We start from the raw sequence: 23,659 nt of genomic DNA, 5'->3' as shown, positions 1-23,659 counted from the left end.
GAATGAGCATTGCCACAAATTCCATAGTGTTTAAAGTCTATCAAGCATCAGCACTTTTCTGACACATATTTAGGGGGCATGAGATGTAGAGTAGTTACGTCTAAACCCAAACTGGTGCGCTGTGGCGCCGTAGATTAGTGGTTATAGCTCTCGTACTCTGTGCGGGAGATCAGGGTTTGATTCCTCTTGACGGCAATTCAACATGGGCGAATGAATGTTACCATAGCCCCGGTTAACCCAAGCCATGTAAGGGAAATTGGGAAGATGGCACACTGTGTGGATGTTGCCGGGAGTTGTATTACAGTGAAGTGAAGCTTTCCTTTTGATTGCAATACAATCAAAAATAAAGCAAATTTAAAGCATTGTCTAAAAAAAGTTGTGCTGAAGGGGAAAACTTATGTGACTTCCCTCTGCGTAAATGCGAAATGATATTTAAAGATTTACCTCCTGTAAAAAAGCAGAAGAAATGAGATCCCTCATTGATAAAGTAAATGGAAGAATAAAAGTGAATATTTACGAAAAGAGAAGAAGTGAAAACCTTTATGCAAAGTGCAAAAAAGTATATAGTTGGAGAATTTAGCTAACTAGCTAGCTTTCCACAATATGGAGTGTAACAGATGTTGTAGTGTATGTTTGACTTTAACCCTGTTGGTGCAGAAAAAACTATTTAATCACCTGGGAGTATATTAAACTTCATTTACTGCCTTCTGGAATCAAGTGCAATCTTTTTGCACAAAAGTAATAACAAATGAAATCTCCCGTCGTAACATGTAGCTTGCTATATATATATTTATATATAGCGCTATGTTTAAGATTTATATCTTATTCTAAAAGCACAAAACAAAAAATAATATATAAAAGACTTAGCTAGCTGGGAACACTGGAACACATTCAAATTAAAAAGGATATATCTAGCTGTAGCTGTCGGCCAAAAACAAAAATCGACTTTGCGAATTTTTTTCCATAAGAACAGGGCAGTCGTGAGTTATTATGACATCATTTGTAACGTTTATGTGGCAGTAAACCATCCGGTTCATAGTGTAAAGGCGACCAACCTTTACAAAACTCCAATAAAGCCTCCCACAAAAGCCAGGGAAGGAGGGTTGGAAACGAAAGTTGTGTTATTGCTATGAACCTAAGTGTTTTCATGTTGTAAATGGGGCATATGTCGGTAGGCAGGGCAGGGTCAATAATATTTTTAGTAGGTGGCTTTCATTTTAAAGTCTGAAATAGGAGCCACCCACCCCTAGCCATATTACTGACGGTCACCGGGATTAGCTAGAGGTTTAGGTTGAAATATACGCATGACAATTTCGTTCACTTCCCAATTATTCTACAAAATTAAAACTTAGGAGATAAATTTTCTGAATTTTGTTAAAAAGATTTTTGTCCGATTTTTCTAAAATATTAAAATAATGAGTCATGATTTTACTAACTGCAGCCTGGGGAATGCGTCAAACCAGCAGGATTGGTAAACTTTTTTCGAAAAAAGAAATTCGGCCCACTGAAAGACAAGCACAAAGACATTGTGGGCTGAGTAACTTATACAAACTTCAGTTACATTACGTCGTAGTCAAAATTTTGAATGTGAAATTAAATGAACATTTTGGCATAGATAAGTCGGATTTTATTAGCAAAACTTAATTTTGCGGATTAGATCACCAAATCCTGTACAATCCGCAAAAATTTAATTCCCGTGCAAAACCCTTTTTTAGCTGTCCTAAAACAGCTGCATTATTTACTCAGTGTTTATGTATGCAAATTTTTTTTACTATTTTTGATATCCGAACCACGCACGAAAACGATTGTAACCTATTATCTAAATTGCTGACTCAGAAGAAATTTTTATTTAAAAATGTATAATAATAAACAACAAAAAAATCGGCTTTTTACGAGCTCCAAGTTTTTATAACGTCTTATTTTTTTATCTGCATCTGAATAAGTTTTGGGTTACCCATGTTGAAAAAATAAGTTTTCTTGTTATTTAATTTTTTCTAACGACAGGCTTCTGTTTTTTTTACGAGATTCTTTTCTTCAATCGCTATTGCAGAAAAATATCAACCCTGGAAAAAATAAATGGGAAATTTGATAAAAAGGCCAATTAAGCCTTCTTTTTTTATGTCATAATTTCTTTAACTCTTCCCCCTTTCCCCTTAATGTCAATGTTGTTCACTGAAGTACTTCTGTAAGCATCAACTAAGCAAGCATCATCTTCAACATAGACTTTGAGGGAAAGAGAGGGTTTAAAATGAAAATATCAATATATTTTTTCCAGGGTTGGCAATGAAAAATATTTACCTTATCATAGCTACATGATTTATCAAATATTTCTGGAATTTTAAAAGAAAAACGAAAATGATGTTGGGAGTTGAATCTTGCGCAGTGCAGTACTAAAATATCATCTTAAAGTTCTACGTTATGCGCCGTGTTTGTTGTTCTTTCTCTACAATAATTAAATCACTTATATTTGCAATTTTACGAACGCGTAGCACCAGAACGAGACTATATATTTTAGCTATCTCGCTCCCGAAGCTCTTTGACATAAGCATCAAATGTAGCTCTCTTTGAATTTTAAAGGGCCTACTGCAACCTTGATACCTTTCTTCTCAACCTCGTCCCCAGGACATCTTACATCTTTTCTAACATCAGACGACGATATGATTATAGAAAGGAGACAACAGGCGCTGGGAACAAAGTTGCTTTCTTCTGACATCATTTTGCTACAACTTTTTGATACAAAAATACGCGCATCTTGCTGGTACTTCGAAATCTATCAAAAGCGAACACCTCTAAGTAACAGACAATAAAGCTCAAGCGAAAAATTATTTATTTCAAGTGAAACCATAGAGATATAATAAAAATGGTTAATCCCTACCTGTAAAAACGGACATCTCACAGAGCGGACACTTTTTTGGAGCAATGGAAATTGCTGTAGCAGTTGCTCGCATGGATAGCGATTATCAGGCAGACCATTTTTAAGTTGTACGACATAACGTTTCAATAACTATGTTGAACGCCTACACCATAGTTCCAGGCCCTAACCATTATATTTCCTTTGAAAGTGCGCATAACTGCTAGTTATTTAAGAGTATATAAGGAGTGTTTAATCAGTTTATTAACCTCGTTCCCAGGGCTTTAAAAGGTTTGCCTCGCCGTCCGATATGCAAAAAGAGACATCAGGTCCTGGGTTCGAGGTTGTCCATTAATGTCACAGGCATCAAGCCCTTACTGCAGTTCATATAAAGAATAAGGGTAAAAAGAAGAGACAATATACAACGAACGAATCATCAATGTAGATTTTGGTTCATGTCACGCCACTCATTATTTAACGCGTTAGTGAAATGTCCTCCTCTGCGAATGCATACTCTTCTGACATCGTCCCGTCAGAAAAGATACACGATGCCCTGGGAAAAGGTTGTTTCGATAGTAGCAGATTTTATTCTCGTGCTTTCGAGCCTTTGTTTGAAAAAACAAATTTACCTAAATCAGTCGTTAGTTTTTGGACGAAAATAAAACTTAATTTTCGTTAGTAAAGCCATGTTTTAGATGCATTTAAAGGAGTGTTCTGTTCCACAGTGTGGATGTAGAGGACGTAGACATTGAGTTGCCAGCAACTGACTTATGTGTGGACAGAGATTGACTATGTCGTATTGACTTTTTATGCTTTACCTTGTTATCGAAACTTTATGTGTTTTCTATATTTTTTGCTAATTTTAATCATCAATAATGAACGAACTTACATTTATGACTGCATTGACTGTTGATGTCATCAAAAAAAGTCCCTGATTTGAATGGCGCTAGTAATAATAATAAATCCAATGACCCATGTTTTAATGCCGTGTAACATATGACGTTACACATGGCACTTGCGCCAATTTCCAGTTTGTTGATTGCGATGTTAGAAGAGGACCCAGTAAACATTTTCAGGAAGTTAAAAAGCAATGTATTATAGGCAAAAAATTTAGGGAAATTTTTGTATAGCAAATGTGGTTGAAAGTTTTTATTAAAGATTTTGATTTGTAGTTGGAAAGACAGTCTTAGAATGACAATTGTCTCTTCTGGGAGACATTTTGTTTTTTAAGACAATATCATCATATGACTATCTAATATAAGCTGTGTTTAAAACAGTCTGAGAGAACCAATATCTTTATTACTTAAATGCCACACTATTGATACTGATTTTGCCATGGCAATGTATCAGCTGTTCATCAAAAGTAAATGATTGTGACAAGTGTTGGTTATAATCTCCAGACCTCATTCACAAATTGGCAGGCAATATAATGCAGTCAGTAAGTGGTGGACCAGTCCATTCCAAAAAAATAATTTTTAGTTAGAGGCATCTTTTGATCTTGAAATTAGAATATAGCTTGCATGTACTTCAGATTTGGATCATATTTTAGTGAAAAGATGCTAGTAGCAACAGTAGCAAAGTTATTAACCGTAATTTGACTTTCTACACCTAATAAGGTGTGCATTTTTTTGCCTGTTGATTTTTCTGGGTTTTTTTAGCGCTTGCGCAGAAATCCAGTAAAAACATAAACGTTGAAAGTCATCTATAGAGGCAAAAATCATTAACATTCATATTAAAGAACACAATATGTTTTGTCCGTAACTTTTTGGACCCTTTAACAAGATGTCAGCAACCCCATGACATCGAAGTAACAAAGTATATAGCAAACTTTTAGTTGTTCATTAAAAATTTCTTGAGACATATATATAATTGGTTAAGGTAAAGTAGGTAAAGTATAGGGAAAGTGTCAGCTGCCAGCCATGCAATTCACTAAAGAAGCCTCAAGGTCAGTTGGACATATTTTAAAAATAAGGTACAAGCTGTTAGTATGGCTCCTTTTTACTGCTAAACATTAAATAAACATGCATAGGGCTTCACAAGAAAATTGTTAAAATGTACAATATATCACAATTTCCACATCTAACTATATATGTTGGCCATCACCTACATTAGTATTTATACTATTTGATGGTTCCCTCGTAGGTGTTTATTTAATGTAAAATATAGAGTTATCTGACACAAAATAAATACTACTACTACGATATGTTTTGTGTGCCTGTTTACTAAACTAATTAAATGTTTAGTTTTGTAAATGTTTTGTGAATGACCTGTTTTTACCTGATTTCCATTCCTGTCACTCTTTTTCATTATGACATTAGTTTATCTGCAAACAGAAAGATAAAAAATCCCTAGTAGAGACAGCCTGTAACTCACTTTATGGAAAAAGGAAACCCAAGGTGTAAAATGATGTTGGATTTATATTATAGGGCTTAAAAAGTTGGTTTCCAAGTCCTTTTAAATTTTTTAAGATACTCTTCTCATTTTCAGGATATTCACTTTTAAAGAATTTTAGATTTAATTATGCTGCATAAATATGATGTCACATTTAAGGAATTGCAAATTTTGACATTTTCTGCCATCAGTAATTTTAGACCTTGTAAGGGATGTGCATTAAACTTTATCAATGCATAGATATTGTGAAGTCCAACATCATTTTATACCTTGGGTTCCCTTTAAGGTAACTGATAGTAATTCTTTTTTTCAGTAAAAGTAGTGATGAGTGAATCAAAAGTTATAGTTATTACTGGTGCAACTAAAGGCATTGGTCTTGCTTTAGCGAAATGGTTTATGGGTTGTGGTCATTCTGTCATTGGCTGTGGAAGGTCACATGATGCAGTTGAAAGGTTGAATTCTTCCAGAACACCAAACAGTTTGTTTTCTGTTGTTGATATTGGAGATGCATCTTCTGTAGAAGAATGGGCTAAGCAATCCTTGGAAAAATTTTCTCCTCCTGATCTCCTTATCAATAATGCGGCTATAGCAAATAGTCCAAAAAAGTTATGGGAGGTACCCATAACAGAATTCGACAAAATGATGGACATTAATTTGAAAGGAGTTAATTATGTCATTCATTACTTCTTACCTGCAATGTTGAAAGTGAAAAAAGGAGTGGTTGTGAATATGAGTTCTGGTTGGGGCAGGCACCCATCTGCCGAAGTAGCACCATATTGTTGCACTAAGTTTGGTATTGAGGGCTTATCATTGTCCTTGGCAAAAGAACTGCCTTCTCCTTTGACTTGTGTATCATTGAACCCAGGAATGATACACACTGATATGTTGGAAAATTATTTTGGAGACGAAGCCCAACACCATAGCTCTCCTGAACAATGGGTTAAAAAAGCCGGCCCATTTTTGTTAGCTATCAACAGAACCAGTAATGGTACTCAAATGTCCGTACCATAATATTTTTTTTATTGGTAATAGTGGTTTCCGTTTAATGTTTTTCTGTTATAGTACTTAAAAAACAATTGGACTATAGTGTCTAATTTTGTAAACCTTAATAGTAGTAAAAATTTAGACAAAGTATTATTATCAAGTAATGACTGCAGAAAAGCCGTGATTTGTGAATGGGTTGAGCGTATTCTCCTATAGACTTTTGTTGTAATTAACGTTTTGCTGTCGTGTCATTATGGTAAAAATTTGTTAATTTTGTTTTTCCACCTGTCTACACTCAGCCTAATATTTTGTAATGGCATAAAGATTCGAATCTATTGTGTTTTTATTTACAAAGTTAATAGTTAGAGTTTTGTTGTTTTCTTAAACCACATGCAATTCACAGTCCTCTTTCAAACGACAATAACAATATAATTTTGTATTATTGTTATCATTATTATTAGATTTATAGATTCACACTTTTATAACCTCTGGCATGATTAGTCCTGGGTTTAAATCCAAAATGTTTACCAGAAAGCTACTAGTCACTCTACCACACCAGTAGTATTAACACTGTTTGCACCATACCTGGACCTTTTTTTGACTTCCCTTTCTCCATGTTGATGTAAAGGAGTAATGATGATAACAAAAATCAAAGTTGGTGAAAGATTGTAAAAATTCTAATAAGTGTCATCATACACAAGAACCCACTAAGAATTTATAATATGATGTATTTTAGGTATCTATATAAAATAATTTTGGCAAAAGTAGACAAGTAAAGAATATAAGATTTCATTTTTGTGTTTGTATAAGTGAGCAATTTAATTAACAACTAAATTCATGTGCTATTTTAGTGATAATATAACAAGAAACAAAATGATACCCATAGTAGTATTTGTCATCCCATTTTTCCTCATCTCTGCATTTACCTGGATGTATCGAAAGTTTTTTCAAGGAGAAATTGACGTCAAAAATAAAATTGTTATGATCACGGGTGCAAGCTCGGGACTGGGAGAAGGTAATTTTGCTCTGATGAACTAAATCTTTCATGTGTGCAGAAAACTTGTTTCTCTCAAACTTTAGTTTGGATTGCTAATTTTTTCTGCATGTTTTAGTTATTTTTTCTTTCTTGTTAGCATTGGCGAAAAGATTTGCAAAGTCAGGTGCAAAACTTGTTTTATGTGCTCGTAATTTGGAAGAGTTAAATCGTGTGAAAAGAGAAATTTTAAAGGATGAGGTATTTTACTTATTGTTAAGTTTAACTAGCACTTGTTGGTTAGAACATGTTTGTTGTGCTACCCAAAAGTTTGTTCTTTTTATAATTCTAGCATTTTTTCTCTCATGATTCAATTAGTGATCGTCACATTGAAGTAAAGCCAATCATGTACTTTAATTGAATGCTTGACAAACCGGTTAGGAGCTGCAATTTAAGATATATGGCAATTTTCTTATGTAAAATTGAATGTTTCTTCTTTCAGTATTGTCTCAAGGTTGTACTGAAATAATAATTTTTAAAACAGTACAAAAAAGGTAAAAACAAAAAGACATTAAAAGAAAAACTACACTAATAAAATCTTTATGTACTTTTGCACATGTTGTTCCTTATTATATAGTCCTAAAACTTTTTTAGGTAAAAAAATACCATTAATTTAAAACGCTTGTAGTGTTAAAACTATCATAATATTCACGTCTGTCATTGTGAGAGCTACCTTTTGAAGATTTTGATCGATTATATGATATCGAAACTTATATAGGTATTAAAATTCAATCAGTAGAAATAGCATCACTATATACTGTATACTATACTTTAATGTCATTTGTTATTTCTCTGCTTGTGTTGTAGACATCTACTTGGCCAGTTATTTACAAAATGGACATCACCAACAACGATGACATAACATCATGTGTGAAAGATGTTGAAGAAAAGTATGGTGCTATAGATATTTTGCTGAGTAATGCTGGTGTCAGTCATAGGGGTGCTGTTATGGACACAATTAGTGATGTAAACATGAAACTCATGAATGTTAACTATTTTGGTCCAGTTAATTTAGTCAAAGGTTAGTTGGCAAGCATATTGAGCCTTATATCTTTAATTAGGACAGTTAACTTTTTTTCGTATTACATCATGTTTGTTGTCATGGTGACTGATTAGTGGTCATAAAAGAAGTTAGGAATTGTTCATCTCCATTTCCCTCTAATGTGCCAAAAAACATTGTGTTAAGTTTTACGACAATACAATGTCCCTTTTGTCAGTTTGGGGTAGGGTGTCCATAAGGTGCCCCCAAAAAAGCCTGGCCTGAATAGGGTTAAGTTGCGAAATGTGTTTGACGTTAATAAGAGAAAACTCACAAATCAAAAAATAAACGCTACACGTTAAATCTAAACGTCAGAAGTCAAATTTAAAGTTTAGCGAAGAGTGGGTTTGAGTCCTCCCAAAGAGTTATCCCTGATGCTTAAGAAAATTTTTATCGAACGCTGTTTTTAGTAGTTTTTAGTTAACAGTATCCATCCTTTTTTAATTTATCTAGCGGTTCTACCATCAATGCTGCAACGCAAGCAGGGCCATATTATTAGTATTGGCTCAGTGCAAGGAAAAATTGCCATTCCATTTCGATCTGCTTGTAAGTACAACAGCTGAGTGGTGATATAGCTTAATTGTATAATTTATTACTTTAGAATTTCTGGAAAATAATGTATAAATTTTTTTACTTTGCTCTCATCCTGTTTCTGCAAATGTGAAAATTTGCTTCTTGAAATCAGTACAGCATAATGCATATAATTTGTTAAAAATGAAATAAAAAAATGAGAAAAGAGTTCGATTGAATTTATTCATTAGCTAGTCCCAATGTTCAGGTAAATTTGTATATTTTATCGCTTTAAGAACGCTATCCTTTTTTGTCTAGATTCTGCCAGTAAACATGCCAGTCAAGCATTTTTTGATAGTTTACGTGCCGAAGTAGCAAAAGACAATATCAACGTATCCGTGGTAAACCCGGGGTACATAAAAACTAACCTGTCGAAGAATGCATTGAGTGGCGATGGTTCAAAACACGGAGGTAAATCAATCTCTTATGTTTCTAACCAAACTTGTTTTTCTGGTGTTGTTGTTTGGTAAAGTTTCAAAGTCGTTTAAAGGATAATCATGACATAAGGAAAAGTTCAATTGGTTTTAGTATTGTTGGATTTTGGTTAGGTTAGAGTGGTTGAGTTGATTTAAAAAAAAAGAAAAAAGAAACAAGGAATCGAAGAATAGAAGAATAGAATTGAAATTTGAAGGAAAATGAGAGGTTGAAAGTTGAAAGTATACGTAGTACTAAAGTAATTGCTAAGTCAGCTATGTAATTTTTCGTACTGTCAGATTTTAGAGCTGGTGCTACTATGGAAAAAAGCCTCTAGTAAAAATTTTCCTAAGTGTGCTTGAAACTCAGTAAACCGGTTGTTTTTAATAGGCTATGTGCATTTTTTATTGAACATAAAAAAGGGTTAATATAAATTAATATAAGTCTTTTTATGTTGCTAGTAATGGACGCCACCACAGCTTCAGGTATGGGCGCAGGTTTCGTTGCGAATCACATCTTCGATACCACATCTTTTCCTGTCAGTGAACTTAATATTGGTGATATGAAATCTACATTTGCCATGTACCTACGAATCTTATTTGCACCACTTTATTTCAAAATTATGGAATTTCGAGCTAACAAGGAATGGAGAACAGCTAAGAAGTCACGTTAGATGTTAAGTGGACATTTAATGGATAAAGCGGATAATTTGTGAAAATTTGATTAGCGATTGTTATTTTATTTGAATTTCTTCGGTTTTTAATTAAGCTTTATGTTCTCACCGCACGACACTTATTCCCCCACCTTGCAAGTGTACCTGAAGTATGTGATCCTTTGTGAGTGGGATAGCCATAGTAAACAAAAAGGAGGGGAATTTAGGCTGTACATGTTGTACCAAGATAATCTCCATGTTGAGAGAGTCAGGCTTATACCTAAAGGGACTTAGAAAGCGCAGGCCATATTAAGGAAAAGGGGATAGGGTAGTTTTTCTTTCTGAACATTTGTATCCAACAAAGAAAAGGAAACGGTTGCATAAAAAAATGAATTTTACCATTTCGAAGGTTTTTCAAACTCTGCACTGACATCAACTTTGACCATACCTTGTTTTTACTTAACGTATCCAATGATTAATGAATATAGCTTGGGGTATTTAAATATGATTTTTCTGTCGTGCAAATGATTAAGTTATCATCTGATTGGACTTGGTAATTTTTTTTTTGATTTGATTTTTAATTTTAGTCATTCTTATTGTGAAATGATGGAAAATCATTTTAAAACCTTTAGCTATATATTTTCTATATCATCATCATCATCATCATTCTCGGCTTAACGTCCGTTTTCCATGCTAGCATGGGTTGGACGGGGTATATTAATGACCCTCTTCCAATCTGATCTAGACTGTGTTAGATCTAAACTCAATTTCCTCTCTATCAAGTCTGTCCTTATAACCTCCTGCCAAGTCTTTCTCGGTCTGCCTCTGGGCTTTGCCCCAGGAACTATCAAGTCTCTACACTTTCTTACCCAATTATCCCCCCATTATTATTTATATTTCTACTTATTTTTATAATCGATATTTTGTAGTTATTTATATTTGTAGCTAAGCAGGGCTTCAACAATTTAGCTTGATGCATTCTCAATTTGATAAGGTTCCACATTGGCTTCATCAAATTTTTATTTTTTTTGACATCTGCATTTGGTAAAATATATTTAACAAATAATAATCGGAATAACGCTTTCCAAATGTTTTTTTGTTTCAATTTTACTCAGGTTTTCAAACTCTCTGAGTTGTACAATTGTTAAAATAAAAGAAATTTAGGCCTGTACGACCTTTAGACCTATGTGCCATATTGATATATCTAAACACGTATCAGCATTTCTTCTCTTCTTTTCAGGTCTTAACATGTAATAAATAAATAAATATGACTAAACAGGATGCAGTAAACTTTCCCGCCAAATGACAAACAAACAAAATTTTTAAAATGGCGGATATTTACCACGAGAAGCAGCGGTTTCAATACTGCGCCATTCACGCTATTAATAACATGTTTCAAGATCCTACAGCGTGCAGTAAGAAGGCGTTAGACGACGAATGCTACGAACTGGACACACGCACTTGGAATAATCCTCATAAGAGTATGTTAAAGATAGGCAATTATGATGTGAACGTGATAATGAATTTCCTGATGAAAAAAAGCTATAATGTTATCTGGTTTGACAAACGAAGGTACGATTTATTTTCAATTTTTTAAAGATTTTATTTCTTTCTTACTTGTGTTCGTTTAAAACACAGCTTATCTTTGTGGAAATTGAAATATGGTGGCACTACTTGTATCTTTTTACTGCAATATTAAAAACAACATTTTAGACTTAAATTGAAAATACGAAAATACAAATCGTTCACCCTCGTGTAACTTTTTATCTGTTATGTTTCTTGGCATAGCATGCGGAGTGTATTTTTTGTCAAACCAGTAACATACTTTAAGAGCATAACACACAAATTCCATTTTGCCCGCGAAAGTGCCCACCCTTGTCACTGTCGTCAACAAATGTTACTTTCAGACTAAGTTGCATACAATCTTTTTTTACTATTGTAATTTGTTGACACTCATCCGTACCTCCTCCTGTTATGTCTCAGTGATTCCTTCAAATGCCATATGTCCTTAAATCCCTGCGATTTCTATTTTTAATATACCGGTAAACGGGACCCACGACGCTAGGAGTGACCAAGGCCCCCAAAGGAAACTCTTTACTCTAGGACACAAAAAACACTCGAGGACACAAAAAGCACTCCGTTTTTATTGTCGTTATTAGGAAACCTCTGTATACATGTGGGATAACTACAAGTGAAAAATTCATTGTCTAAAATTCAGTTTTCTTGATAATCTAGCTGTAAGGGAGAGGGTTGGTGTAAAGTTGGGGATAGTGTGATAAGGAGTGGGTGGATTTTCCAAAAATATTTTTGCAAGAGTTAACGTGTTAATAATATTTGTAAAATTTCCCGACATTTGGTGTTGTTCCTCATACGTTCATCTTTGTTTATTTGTTTTTTTGCGAGCTTATTTTTCTCAATTAATATTTTTGTCCTTATATTTTACAGGCCTGTATCCTGCATAAATGTGGAAGAAGTCTTCGGTTTTTTACTAAACTCGAAATCACCAATCAAGATTCGCGGAAAGTCCATACCGCTGAAATTCTTCAAGCATTGGTACGCAGTGCGTAAAATGCCGAACAGTTTATATTTCAATTTAGATTCGAAGTTAGAAAAACCTGTTAACATAGGCAACGAAAACAAGTTAAGAGAATTTCTGGAAAAAAGACTTAGTGATAAGGAGACTGAATTGTTACTAGTTGTTGAAGGATGCAAGACCAGAGGAGACGTGGTCGTGCTCGATGACACAAGCAGATCAACCAAAGACAGTGCTAGCCGTACCAGCTGACACTGTGATAGTTCTTAGCAAGTTTTGAATCTACACCGGGCAAGACATGGCAGTCCAGAAAGTGAAATCCTTGCTGAAACTGAAATTAAAAATAACGATAGATTATGAAAGCATAAACGAAATGAAAAAAATTGGAGGTAAAAAGAAAAAAATCAATGAAATCGTGCAAAAAGAGAATTTGCCATAGCAGACAACATGACATGTGTTTTAGGCGAGTTTTAAATTTCGGGTAGTTTTTTTAAAATTCCTGTTCGCACTGTTATAAACCTTAAAAGAACACAAAAGAATTATTGTTTTTTTACTAGAATCTCGCGTGTTCGAGTTATCTGAGGTTGGAGCCTAGAAATATTGTCGCGAAATCCGCAAGTTCATCAACATAAAGGCAAATTCCCCTGTGAAGAAGGTTTAAAATTTCTCTGCTATTTAAGCTAATCTCCCAGAAGCTATTGTGTTACCCATGCTGCGTTATGCAAAACCCTGGGCACGAGCATGTAATGAGCATATAAAAAAATTCGCGCTTATTTATTTTCGCAAATCGTTTTGCTAAGAAATTTGTTTAGGTATTATTAAAAATTCTGTCATTAAAGGGGGTTACAAGACAGGCTGCTAATTTGTAGCTTACACGGAAATCGAGCTGGTGGCAGTGAAAAAAATTTATGAGCACCAAGGACAAAAACGTCGAAAATCATATTAAATATCACACTGGGCATCTAAACTGAAAATAACAGTTCCTTACGTGTAATTATAAGTAGATATACAATAGGTAAACATAGGTTATTGGATTTATTAACCCTCGGTGATATTATATTCAACTCCGCTGCGCGTCGTTGAATATAATATCACCGAGGGTTAATAAATCCAATAACCTATGTTTACCTATTGTATATATGTTTTATTATATACCCAAAAGAGATTTTTTTGTTTTGATGTTTTTGTAAAAAGAATTTTCTCGACAAAAAAGTTCCCGCCATTTCACGTGTTTGGAAATCGACCAATCAGAAAACGGACCACTAAGAAACAACCAATCACAGTTAATTACGATAAATATTAATGAGGCGGAAAGGATAAAATCAAAACATGCGTTTACGAATGTTTTGTCAAAACTATTGTTTACGTCACAAGCATTGAATAATACGGGTGGAATACGGTTATTTATTCAATGGCTGTTTTTGCTTACGGGTATATAATAATATTTGATATTCATAATGCTATTATGAATGCTATTAAATCATTAAATTAAGCCTTCTGATGAAATAAACTTCAAACGTTTTTGAACTAGCTGTAGTCTCTAAGCTGTAAATATTCTTTTTAATTTTGCATAGAAACAATATTGCACATAGCCAGTTGAATAGTCAAATTCTTATAAAATTAAAATATAAAAAATGTGTAGCTAAATCAGTTTCTCCAAATGTGTTTTGTTTTCTCTTTTAAAATGATCATAACAGAGACCCGAGAATAAAAACTTTATTCCTACCAGTTTAAAAATGTAAACTTTTGTCATGTTGTATTGAATTATATATATAAACTGCCACAAAGACAAGAAACCTTCTTTTCGCAGGTTAATAAATTAATAATAATATTTTGTAAAATATTAATATTTTGTAAAAGGGATAAATAATGGGTTAAGTTATAGTTGATTTATTATATATGTGTAGTGTATTAATTCCAAAAAAAATCAATTTGGCCACGATATGTTAAATTATGCCAGTATAATCACTAGCCCAAAATAAAAAAATACGACCTTTCAATGTTAAATTTTCTCAAGAATTATTTTGTTAAAAACCTTACTTGTTTGTTTGGTCTAGATGTAGAATGTTTGTTACAAAACCTTTATCGGCCTCATCATTTAAATAGCTCAAATTTTGAAACCTAGAAAGTATAGCTAATACAAAATCATTCTTTATGTCTATCCTTATGTATATAGGTTGAATAGGAATAATATTTGTAACATGAGGAATTTATGAGAGCATTTAAAATTTCATTTAAAAGGCAATGCCAAAAAAGTGCACTACAGGTTAAATTCAAGTGCCTCACCGAATGTGCATCTCATGGACCTGGTTTGGATATCAAAAAACACATTATATTTACCTACTTATATACATGAGTTTCTAATGTTTATCTTTTAAAGAGATTCGTGCATGCCCGAAAAAACCAAGAAAATTGACAGGCGAAAAAATGCAGACCTAACGTGAAGCAAGTCAAATTATGGTTAAAAACTTCTGTACTGTGGCGACTAGCATATTTTCACTGATATGGGTTCAAATCTAAACTACATGCAAGTTAAATATACATTTTGATTTTATTTGAAACAGATGCCTCTACTTAAAATAAAGTTTGGAATGGACTGGTACACGGCTTACCGCCTGCATTATTTTGCCTGCCGATTTGTGTAAGAAGTGTGGGCATTATAAACAACACACGAAAGTCAGCTGCATGGTTTTTAGCCAACAAAATGTTTCTTAAAAATATGACGGATTGAGCTAATTTGCCCGCATAAGATTTAAAGAGAACACAGCCAGCTTGTCATCAAAACATTTATATAAATAGAATTAAACATTGACTAAAAACATTAGTTTTGCACCCAATTAGGATAATGACTTTAATAACATTGATATATGGCTACTAGCTATTAATTAAGATTTTCACGTAATTTGGACGGTATACGCTAGCTAGCTAATTATCAGCAGTTTTGCAGGGAAAGACAAACACAAACGAGCCCCATAAAGTTCATGCAAAACTTTAGCTGGTCTTTTTATCCACTCCGCAGAATAAATCGACAGCCATATTTGTTGTACTCTTGTATACATGAGCACGGGCAAGAACTGTTCATAAACTATTTTTTGCGTATAATTGTCATAAATTATAAGCCATCATGTGACCAGCCTGTTCCAGGGCCTTTTCGCCGCTATCAACTTTTCAACAAGGCAAAATGCCCTGGGAACGAGGTTGGCTAAATATGTATTTCTTTAAAATATCAAGAGCGGTTACATTTTTTCAATACACGAACCATTAAAAGCAACTCTTAATAATACAAAGTCAGATGTTTATCTACAATCGTGTTCATTAATAGAAAAACAGCTTTTAAGGCTTTCTTCATAGAATGCCCCTCTTGTTGATTTTTTGTTGACTGGCCCTAACTGTTAGCGACTCTACAAAAGACCTCCAACCAACACTTAAATGTGGAAGGGTGATTTTCCAAAATTATTTCGACCAAGATTGTTAACTGGTTGTATTGACAAAAACAAAATGTAAAATTAGGCCAAATAAACTAAGCTGTTGTTATTTCTTGATCGTTTTTAGTGAGTTCGAGCACTACCTCGATTTTCCTTGAATGAACTTGATCGTCTTTGTCAGATTTTTTCGCACAGGTGAATATGATCAACACTGTAGTTAAAGTTGTAACTACAACCGAGGTAAGTATGACCATTGATAACAAAGCAAATGAGGCGCTAAGGCGTAAAGAAGTTTCGTCACTTTTCGTAATGTTGACGGATTTAATTACTGCCCATACTGTTGATATTGCTATGAAAGAAAAAGTAAAAACAAACTTTGAATGTTAAACTTGTGTAAAAATAACAACAGTATACGACTTTTCTGCAACTACAATTTCTAAAATCAGACTAAATACCAAAATAACAAAAAAGCAACCTCGACCCCCGGGCTCTTTATCACTTTTTTATAAGGGGACGGCGAGACGAAATTTTTCTTTTTCGTCGGCCATTTATATTAAAAAGAGAAAAAACGTCCTGGAATCGAGACTGCAAAAAAAGTGAACGAGAACCCCAACTAACACAGGCGCTTCAAATATTTTGTATCTTTTGTGAAGGTGTTGGCTAATAAAAAGCAAACTTTTCACAACGTTTTAGCTCACTGTTTGCTTTTTGTAAATCAATATTGTTTACTTGAAAATGCAAGCTTAGGCCCTTTATGTGAGCTGTCCCATCAAAATTCGATTACAGTTCAGCACAGCTTATAAAACGTTAAGGCAAGCTGTACTACACGGGTGACTCGGATCTTTCCCGTCTTGATACAACCTAGCTCGATATATAAAACCACATTCCGAGCTAAGTCGCCAAGCATTCGAAAAGCTACTAAAAACTGCTTATTCAACAAAAATTGTTATTAAAAAGACGGCTACCATCTTGAACTTAGTTCACAACAAAGGTTCACCTATAATGCTGGGCGGAATAATACGTGCCTAAAGGATTTATCAACGATTATGATTGGCTGATAAAACATACTGGGGTGCTAAAAATACAAATTAATTCTACTTTATGAGCAGCGGTATTTGTAACAGTAAATCATGACTCTAACAATTATTCGACTTAGAATATTATGCCTAGTGTAGATTAGCCTTAAATTAGTTTTGAGCAGTGCCTTAACTTTGAAACCAGGACCTACCTCTTAATGCGCAAGTTACATGTCAGAATAATTTTTATAATTTTAAAAATCGTTTTAAGCTATATTTTACTTACCTCTGAGCACAGAACTTATTAAAATTAATATGTGGACGAAATGTTGAAAGTAGTTCTTCTCCACGCCTGCTTTTTGATCTCTCTGTCGACAGGAGAAGCAACTGAGAAGAGATAATAATACGGAGAACATGCAAGTTATTATTCCAATCATCACGGAAACTCGTATACAAGAAATGTCTTTCAGTTCTAAGAATAACAAAAACACACATTTAATATTAAGAACCTACAAACTCCTTCTCAGGACTCCTCTCGCAGTTTGATTATAATAGGGAGTAAATGAAGTCCTGGAAATGCTGTTGGCAAATCTTATTTTCGTTGGCGCAAATAGAACCACGTAAGCTATAATTCGAGTTTCAGCAAGTAGCCAATTACTCTGTGGCCACCATTTTTATCCTACTTTGAGATCTATTCAGTGTTACAAGTTGTTTTTTGAATGGAGTGAATTTTAAAATTAGTTTGTCCAAAGGGAGTACGACGAGGTGTTTTTAATATTTTGGTCCGCAAAATATAAACCTGAAAGTACATTTAAGTTAGGCGACTAATGTTTCGAAAACTCTGGGGTATATAGTTATCTCCTAGACAAGTACCGTAATGCTTCGAATAAACGCCCGGGGCGTTTATTAAATTTTTTGACATTTTTGGGGTCGTCTATTCGAGGGGGGCGTTTAAAAGAGGGGGGCGTTTATTAAATTTTTTACACTTCGTCTCTTTTGCACTTTTTAAGAATACCTATAATATATATCTTCACAACAGAAAATAAAAGATATTCACATGAACTTCAAAAGCGAAAAGCTAAATTTCCAACCTTAAACCTAAGATTTAGGAAAGAGTAAGTAAGTAAGTATACTTTTATAATCGCCTCGAATAAACGCCCCTTATGAAGGAGGGGCGTCTATTCGAGGGGGGCGTCTATTAGAGGGGGCGTTTATTTAAAAAATGACTGAAAAGGAGGGGCGTCTATTCGAGGGGGGGCGTTTAATAAAAGGGGCGTTTATTCGAAGCATTACGGTATATAACATTGCCTGATCGTTTATCATACGCAAACCCTATAACTGCTGGGTATCGAACATATGCTTTTCCTACCAAGTTTAGATTAGTAGGCATTCTTTTACAAATGAAATTATCCCAAACTTCTTGTCTAACAACAGTAAAATGTCTGGGACAAGGGTTGTTCTATCTGTTTTTATCGTTGTCAATAATAGCGTAATCCTTGAGGAAGGGAGGAAAATCTTTGAAAATAGATCATCTAATAAAAGGGCATAAAATATAACGAAATGACAAACGTTTTTTTTACCTTTGTCCGAAAACTGGATGTAACCAGGTAGCGTGTCTGCGAATGTTTTCAACGCGTTGAAATTTACACAACGTTCAGCGGATGTCGCATAGTCTTTATTTACACAAACTCCATGTAAGCCGACATGAACATGTTCATTCTTCCACCAACTGTTTCTGAAAAGAGCTGCGGTAAGGAGAGTGGTAGATAGAATCAACAGGACTGTGTTGCAAACTGTGATCCATCTGTATTGCATGTTGACGTCTGCAAAAAGAACAAAAACACAGACTGATAACACCTATGGTATTCCATCTGTACTTAGAATAAAGGGACCCTGTAACAAAAACAAATCAAAAAGACTTCGTATATTCTTTATAACATCTAAAATATCATTATTGGTGTAAAGATGGATTTTCACTGAAAAACGAAATGAAATTGTAACTTCTGGAATCTGATTGATTGATGAACTCTTCCGTTCCGTTCAGATCTAAACTTGCAGTTAAACTCATTTCTTGCAGGAGCGGAAAAAATTAAGTATTTTTCTTCTTTTGTTACATTTGCCTGTTCATTGGAAAACCAGCTTAAAGATGAGAAGAAAATCATTGACAGAGAATCCAGAACAACGGCCAGGAAGATTAAAGAACCTATCAACAATGTAGAACGTAACAAACACATAAACAGCATCTCGTATCAACTTCCTGAGATTTAGTTACCAGCCCTACAGAAGAAATAGTTACCTACATCTAGGTCCGAAAATGTTAATGACCGTAATTAACTGTATTTATCAGCTCGCTTCTGATTGGTTAATTTTTATGAATTTCGATCCTCTGCAATTATACAAATACATGCTCAACATCATTTTACTTTGCCCGATGATGGGAGAAGGATCTCCCGAGCCCTGCAATCGGGCTGGCTCTGCTACCATATAAAGGCCCGATAAGTCTTACCAGGGTAACATTTTAATACAGAATATTTTAAGACATGCGTAATTACCATCCGCAACAACCAGACCCATTTTGTGATTATGCACATTTCGTTATCTTCAACATAGTAAGGCTCTCCGATGCAAAAATTTAACAACATTTTTAAATCTAGCCAACAAATAAACGCTGTGGAAAATTAAATACACGTCTTTTTATTTTAGGGTTCAGCCTAGATATTTTCTGAACATTTATTGAGTCAGACCCGTGTTTTACAAGATCCCTGTTAACCTATCGACTCACTTTTTCAATTATCGCAGTCTCAAGTTTAAAAAACATGTTTCTTATATAAGACGTGGATATTCTCAAAGAACAGCCTTATCTGGACAAAACTAAAGTAATATTTACGTTGTCTAAATTTTAGCAAAACATACCTTACCTGGTTTTTGAGCAGCTTTTAGTAACATGTAAACAAAATTTCTTACATACTGTATTTGTGTTTACCCTGTTATTGTTGTTTAGTTCGGATTACGTGTAATCCTTGCATTCTTTCTTTTTTGATAACGTTAAAAAGAAGTATTATTCCTACTCCTTTGTGAGTATGTAAAATGCATTCAATGGAAATGGCATTTAATTACAATAATTTTTACAATGTTAAATCAGGTATTATATGTTGTCAAGGTTACAGTAATTAAATTTTATCTCTTTTACAAATTGATAAATTTGTTTTTATTGATACTTCTAAAAATGTCTCTTACGCACCCGTCGATCTATTTAGATATGTTGCAATACGTATTTCAAGTTTCCCTTAAATCCTCTAGCTTGATTAATATGGAAATTTAATGAAAATTTGTATGCTTTTGAATGCATGCGTGGTACAATTCTGTTAACTAGAACGTTTATGAGGGCAAAAAAAGCAAAAAACTGCAGGCTTACCCGTAGATAAATGTGACTTCATTTATCGGTTTTGCTTTTTGGGATAAACAACAAAAAAATTATCTTTTCTTTTGTTATTACGACAAAATAAAACATTACTGTATTCTTCTACAAGCAAAAGTAGACACAATTAGACAGCTTTAGTGCGTTTCCAAAGCTTTTATAAAATTTTCTTTAAGAGAAACAAACAAAGAGGGTATTTTTTATTCGGCGTGCCACTTAATGGGGTCCTACTGCACGCGCCAACCGCTCCATGTTGTCGAAAGTAAAGTATATTCTTTAGAATAGTTAGAAAATATAACATGTTGAAAAAATCGAAGCAGAAGAGAAAGGTGTGACCGGTTGTGCTCCCTTTCCTCTTTATTTTAACCCTCCGCGCACTATCCAACCACCACCCAGAAAAACCTTCGTGTGTGTACGTAGTGTGTTTTTATAAGTCATCTCGATAAAAAGTGTGTGAATTGGTTGAGAGAAATATGACCCCAAATTTTCTCGCAAGGAAACCCAGCGTGATTTTTCAACCACTGGGAAATCAAAAGAGTTAGGTTAAAAAAATTTGCGCTGGGTTCATCCATGTTTTTTTTTAACTTTGGAAAGAGATTATAAGCCCATGAAAGAAATTAATTGTTCAAATTTAATAAATTACCAAGACGCTGAAGTGTCTTCGAGAATCACACCTGTGATTATGACCTTTATGAAAAAGAAATTGTGAAAGAATTAATGCGAGGTTGTTGTTGTAGGAAAAATTACCAATATTCGAATATTAGAAAAGATGAACTTTAATTTTTCTCCCAGTTTGCAATAAAAACTTATACTAGGTGTGAAAATAAGAAATATTGACCTATTCGGTGTAAAATTGCACAAAAAAATAAACACTTTGATTATAATAATCTATAATGATCTAATAATCTTCTATGTCAAATATTTTCAAACGAAGTAATTACCGAAAACGAGCTCCAGTCTGTATAAGTCATGCGACCACGCAGGGAACACACGACATTCAAGACGTCGCTCCGTACAAACGTCACATATGAATCTTGCCATGAACTCAAAAGCCTGTTTTAATAAAACACTCTCCTTCGGTGTCTGGGCATTATAAACAAAACGCGTCATCTATACGACGCAAAATTTTACGTCTGTTTTCTTCGCCTGCTTGCACAATGTTTTCTCCGTAAAATTCCAACAGCAGGTGTAACGCGACGATTTGAAATAATTTTCATTTTTTTAGATTCTAATGGTATGATTTTGTTGTCGGTTACTTGTTGCGGTAAAACATACAAAATCTTAAATTATCAGAAACCCTGATGGTTGCCGTTCTTAGCGTCGCATTTCATTGTCGTTCTTTTCAAAATTTTCACAAGACTTATTTACAAATCTGAGAAAAAGATTTGGTAAGATTTTATCCTTAGTGATACAAGAGCACGAATATATTCTTTTTGTGTGTTCCTATTTAATGTCCTTGCTGAAGTTGCTGAAGTCAAACTACCTAAAAAGTACATAAGGTTTTTCGTTTTGTAGGGTTGTCTCATACGTGTATGGACAATTGTCCAGAACTTGTCAATCAAATTTAAATATGAAAGGCAGTTGTTTAGAAAGGCGCGACCTATTAAACACGAAACACGACATCATAAAAATTAGACAAAAAATAATTGTTAAAGCAGCTACCGCGGAAAAAAAAGTTTTTCTCATTTCAATGGTTGATATGTTTTGAAACTTCATCAAAAACAATGAAATGTGACACTTTAAATGACATGTCAATTACAGCGATATTTCACAATATGAAAGCATGCAGTCATTCCAGATGTGTTGATTGCTTATGTGAGATGTTGAAGCTTTCAGATGCAAACTTTAAATTCTTACAATTATTTTTAGATTGAACAGATGTTTGTTATTTTGAAATTTTTGTTGTTTGGTAAACAGAGGCGTAGTTATGTTAGTCTTGCTTCATATTTTTATTTGTGTTTATTTATGTCAGAAAATGACTTATTCTGAATGTTTGACAAATGTTTTATACGGTTTGTTTATGTGAAAAAAACATATACGATTTTTTGCTGATGCTAAAGCCTGCTGGAGAAAAGCTTCGCTTTATCGGTTAGAAAATTAATTTTTTTGTTGTTGTGGTAACAATGTTGTAGTGTTGAATACTAATTTTTAGCTTTTTTGCGGTAATTTACAGCGATAATACAGTTTTTTTTCAAAACTGAGCCAAATTTTCGAAAGCCTGTATAAAAAACGTATTAGATAAGTTACTATGTGGTATTACAAGACCTTCACTTTTTTCGTCACAGTTTCCAAAGTTGATTAGTTAATTTTTTTATATTTTAAATTAGTCTACACATTTTAAATAATGTTCCATTCATGATATGTTTATACACTCACGTAAGCGAATTTATGTTTTTTTATCACTTAAAACGTGCTTTTTAATTCGCATTGAAAGTAAATTTGCGGCTTTGTTAAACCTCGATATTACATCATCTTCATTGCGTGTTTTATACGTCCAAAGTGTCTACGGACGTTCATGTTTGCTTCAGAAAAAAAAGATTATCACCTATAATCTACCGATTACTTCTGCACTTTGTACCATGACATATCGTAATACCGTCATTCAACCTCGTTCCCAGGGCTTTGTGGCCCCTTAGCTGTTATTACGGAGTGGCCAACAATGATTTTGCCGCTATCAGCTTCATCAACAAGACAAAATGCCTTTAGATCGAGGTTGAACGTCATTTATAACGGCGATTCTGCTTTTTAACTCGAATTATAACTTTATCGGGGAGTTAAAGCTTGGGGCGGTGGCGGAGCATATGGTTAGGTTATAAGGGAAGAAATTTTGGTGGTCAAAAGATTTTGCGAAATGGACGGATATAACAAATATCAAGTCCAGTAAGTTAAATTTCCGTCTAAAATTATTTTTTACAGCACGCCCAATTTTTCGCCATCCGCCAATTCAACCAAAATTTAGTAAATTTTACTTGTTTCGACACAAGTATTTCAATCAACAAATACTATGGGTTATCTCTATAAAAATAGCCGTCGTCTGTCTGTCTCTGCGCGAACGCCCACTGAGTTAGGAAATTGTGCTACGGAAATACAAATATCAAATGTGATATATTTTCGTCCACTTTTTGCGACAGGTAATTTAAAGGACGGCGAACCCATTGATTTTTTTACGGGCTAACGACTAGTCTCTTTAATAATAGCCGTATTTTGTCTGTCTGTCCGCGAAAGCCGCGTCCTGTTACGGAAACACGAAATGCGGTATATAAAGGACGGGCGACCCCGTGGATTTTTCCACGGGTTAACGGCTAGTCTCTTTAATAATAGCCGTATTCTGTC

General features: G+C 34.0%; 3 protein-coding genes across 4 annotated transcripts; 2 read left to right on the top strand and 1 right to left on the bottom strand.

Annotated features, from left to right (window-relative positions):
* Positions 1 to 5,522: 5,522 nt before the first annotated feature.
* Positions 5,523 to 11,017, top strand: LOC130648449 (dehydrogenase/reductase SDR family member 7B-like). The gene is made up of 8 exons (XM_057454502.1): positions 5,523 to 6,244; positions 6,305 to 6,428; positions 7,050 to 7,241; positions 7,360 to 7,460; positions 8,067 to 8,280; positions 8,752 to 8,844; positions 9,127 to 9,279; positions 9,744 to 11,017. Exons 1-8 carry the CDS (start codon positions 5,567 to 5,569, stop codon positions 9,953 to 9,955), a joined length of 1,767 nt encoding a protein of 588 aa, XP_057310485.1. The 5' UTR covers positions 5,523 to 5,566; the 3' UTR covers positions 9,956 to 11,017.
* Positions 11,018 to 11,148: 131 nt separating this feature from the next.
* Positions 11,149 to 13,006, top strand: LOC130648812 (josephin-like protein). Its single transcript, XM_057454913.1, has 2 exons — positions 11,149 to 11,506; positions 12,380 to 13,006. Exons 1-2 carry the CDS (start codon positions 11,262 to 11,264, stop codon positions 12,717 to 12,719), a joined length of 585 nt encoding a protein of 194 aa, XP_057310896.1. The 5' UTR covers positions 11,149 to 11,261; the 3' UTR covers positions 12,720 to 13,006.
* A 2,583-nt stretch (positions 13,007 to 15,589) lies between these two features.
* Positions 15,590 to 19,977, bottom strand: LOC130648811 (uncharacterized). Of its 2 annotated transcripts, none has more exons than XM_057454911.1 (4): positions 19,827 to 19,977; positions 18,489 to 18,731; positions 17,195 to 17,380; positions 15,590 to 16,241 (listed from the first exon to the last, which is right to left on the bottom strand). In XM_057454911.1, the coding sequence occupies exons 1-4, from the start codon at positions 19,852 to 19,854 to the stop codon at positions 15,988 to 15,990; spliced, it is 711 nt and encodes a 236-aa protein (XP_057310894.1). In that variant the 5' UTR covers positions 19,855 to 19,977; the 3' UTR covers positions 15,590 to 15,987. The 2 variants fall into 2 exon arrangements, with proteins under 2 accessions (XP_057310894.1, XP_057310895.1); XM_057454912.1 differs by having other exon boundaries at positions 19,822 to 19,946.
* Between the last annotated feature and the right edge of the window lie 3,682 nt (positions 19,978 to 23,659).

The sequence above is a fragment of the Hydractinia symbiolongicarpus genome, chromosome 7 (assembly GCF_029227915.1).
Source record: "Hydractinia symbiolongicarpus strain clone_291-10 chromosome 7, HSymV2.1, whole genome shotgun sequence".
Classification (NCBI taxonomy): Eukaryota; Metazoa; Cnidaria; class Hydrozoa; order Anthoathecata; family Hydractiniidae; genus Hydractinia; species Hydractinia symbiolongicarpus.
This window is presented reverse-complemented; position numbering and strand designations above follow the sequence as displayed.

Bases quoted from the DNA above. Each gene is read 5' to 3' on its own strand.
- LOC130648812 (XM_057454913.1), top strand. From the start codon at position 11,262: ATGGCGGATATTTACCACGAGAAGCAGCGGTTTCAATACTGCGCCATT. The intron at 11,507-12,379 runs GTACGATTTATT...TATATTTTACAG, and splicing joins ATCTGGTTTGACAAACGAAG to GCCTGTATCCTGCATAAATG.
- LOC130648811 (XM_057454911.1), bottom strand. From the start codon at position 19,854: ATGTTACTAAAAGCTGCTCAAAAACCAG. The intron at 18,732-19,826 runs GTAAGGTATGTT...TTCTTTTTGCAG, and splicing joins AAAAGCTGCTCAAAAACCAG to ACGTCAACATGCAATACAGA. The intron at 17,381-18,488 runs GTAAAAAAAACG...TGTTATTCTTAG, and splicing joins CATCCAGTTTTCGGACAAAG to AACTGAAAGACATTTCTTGT.
- LOC130648449 (XM_057454502.1), top strand. From the start codon at position 5,567: ATGAGTGAATCAAAAGTTATAGTTATTACTGGTGCAACTAAAGGCATT. The intron at 6,429-7,049 runs GTATTCTCCTAT...GAGCAATTTAAT, and splicing joins GATTTGTGAATGGGTTGAGC to TAACAACTAAATTCATGTGC. The intron at 7,242-7,359 runs GTAATTTTGCTC...CTTTCTTGTTAG, and splicing joins AAGCTCGGGACTGGGAGAAG to CATTGGCGAAAAGATTTGCA.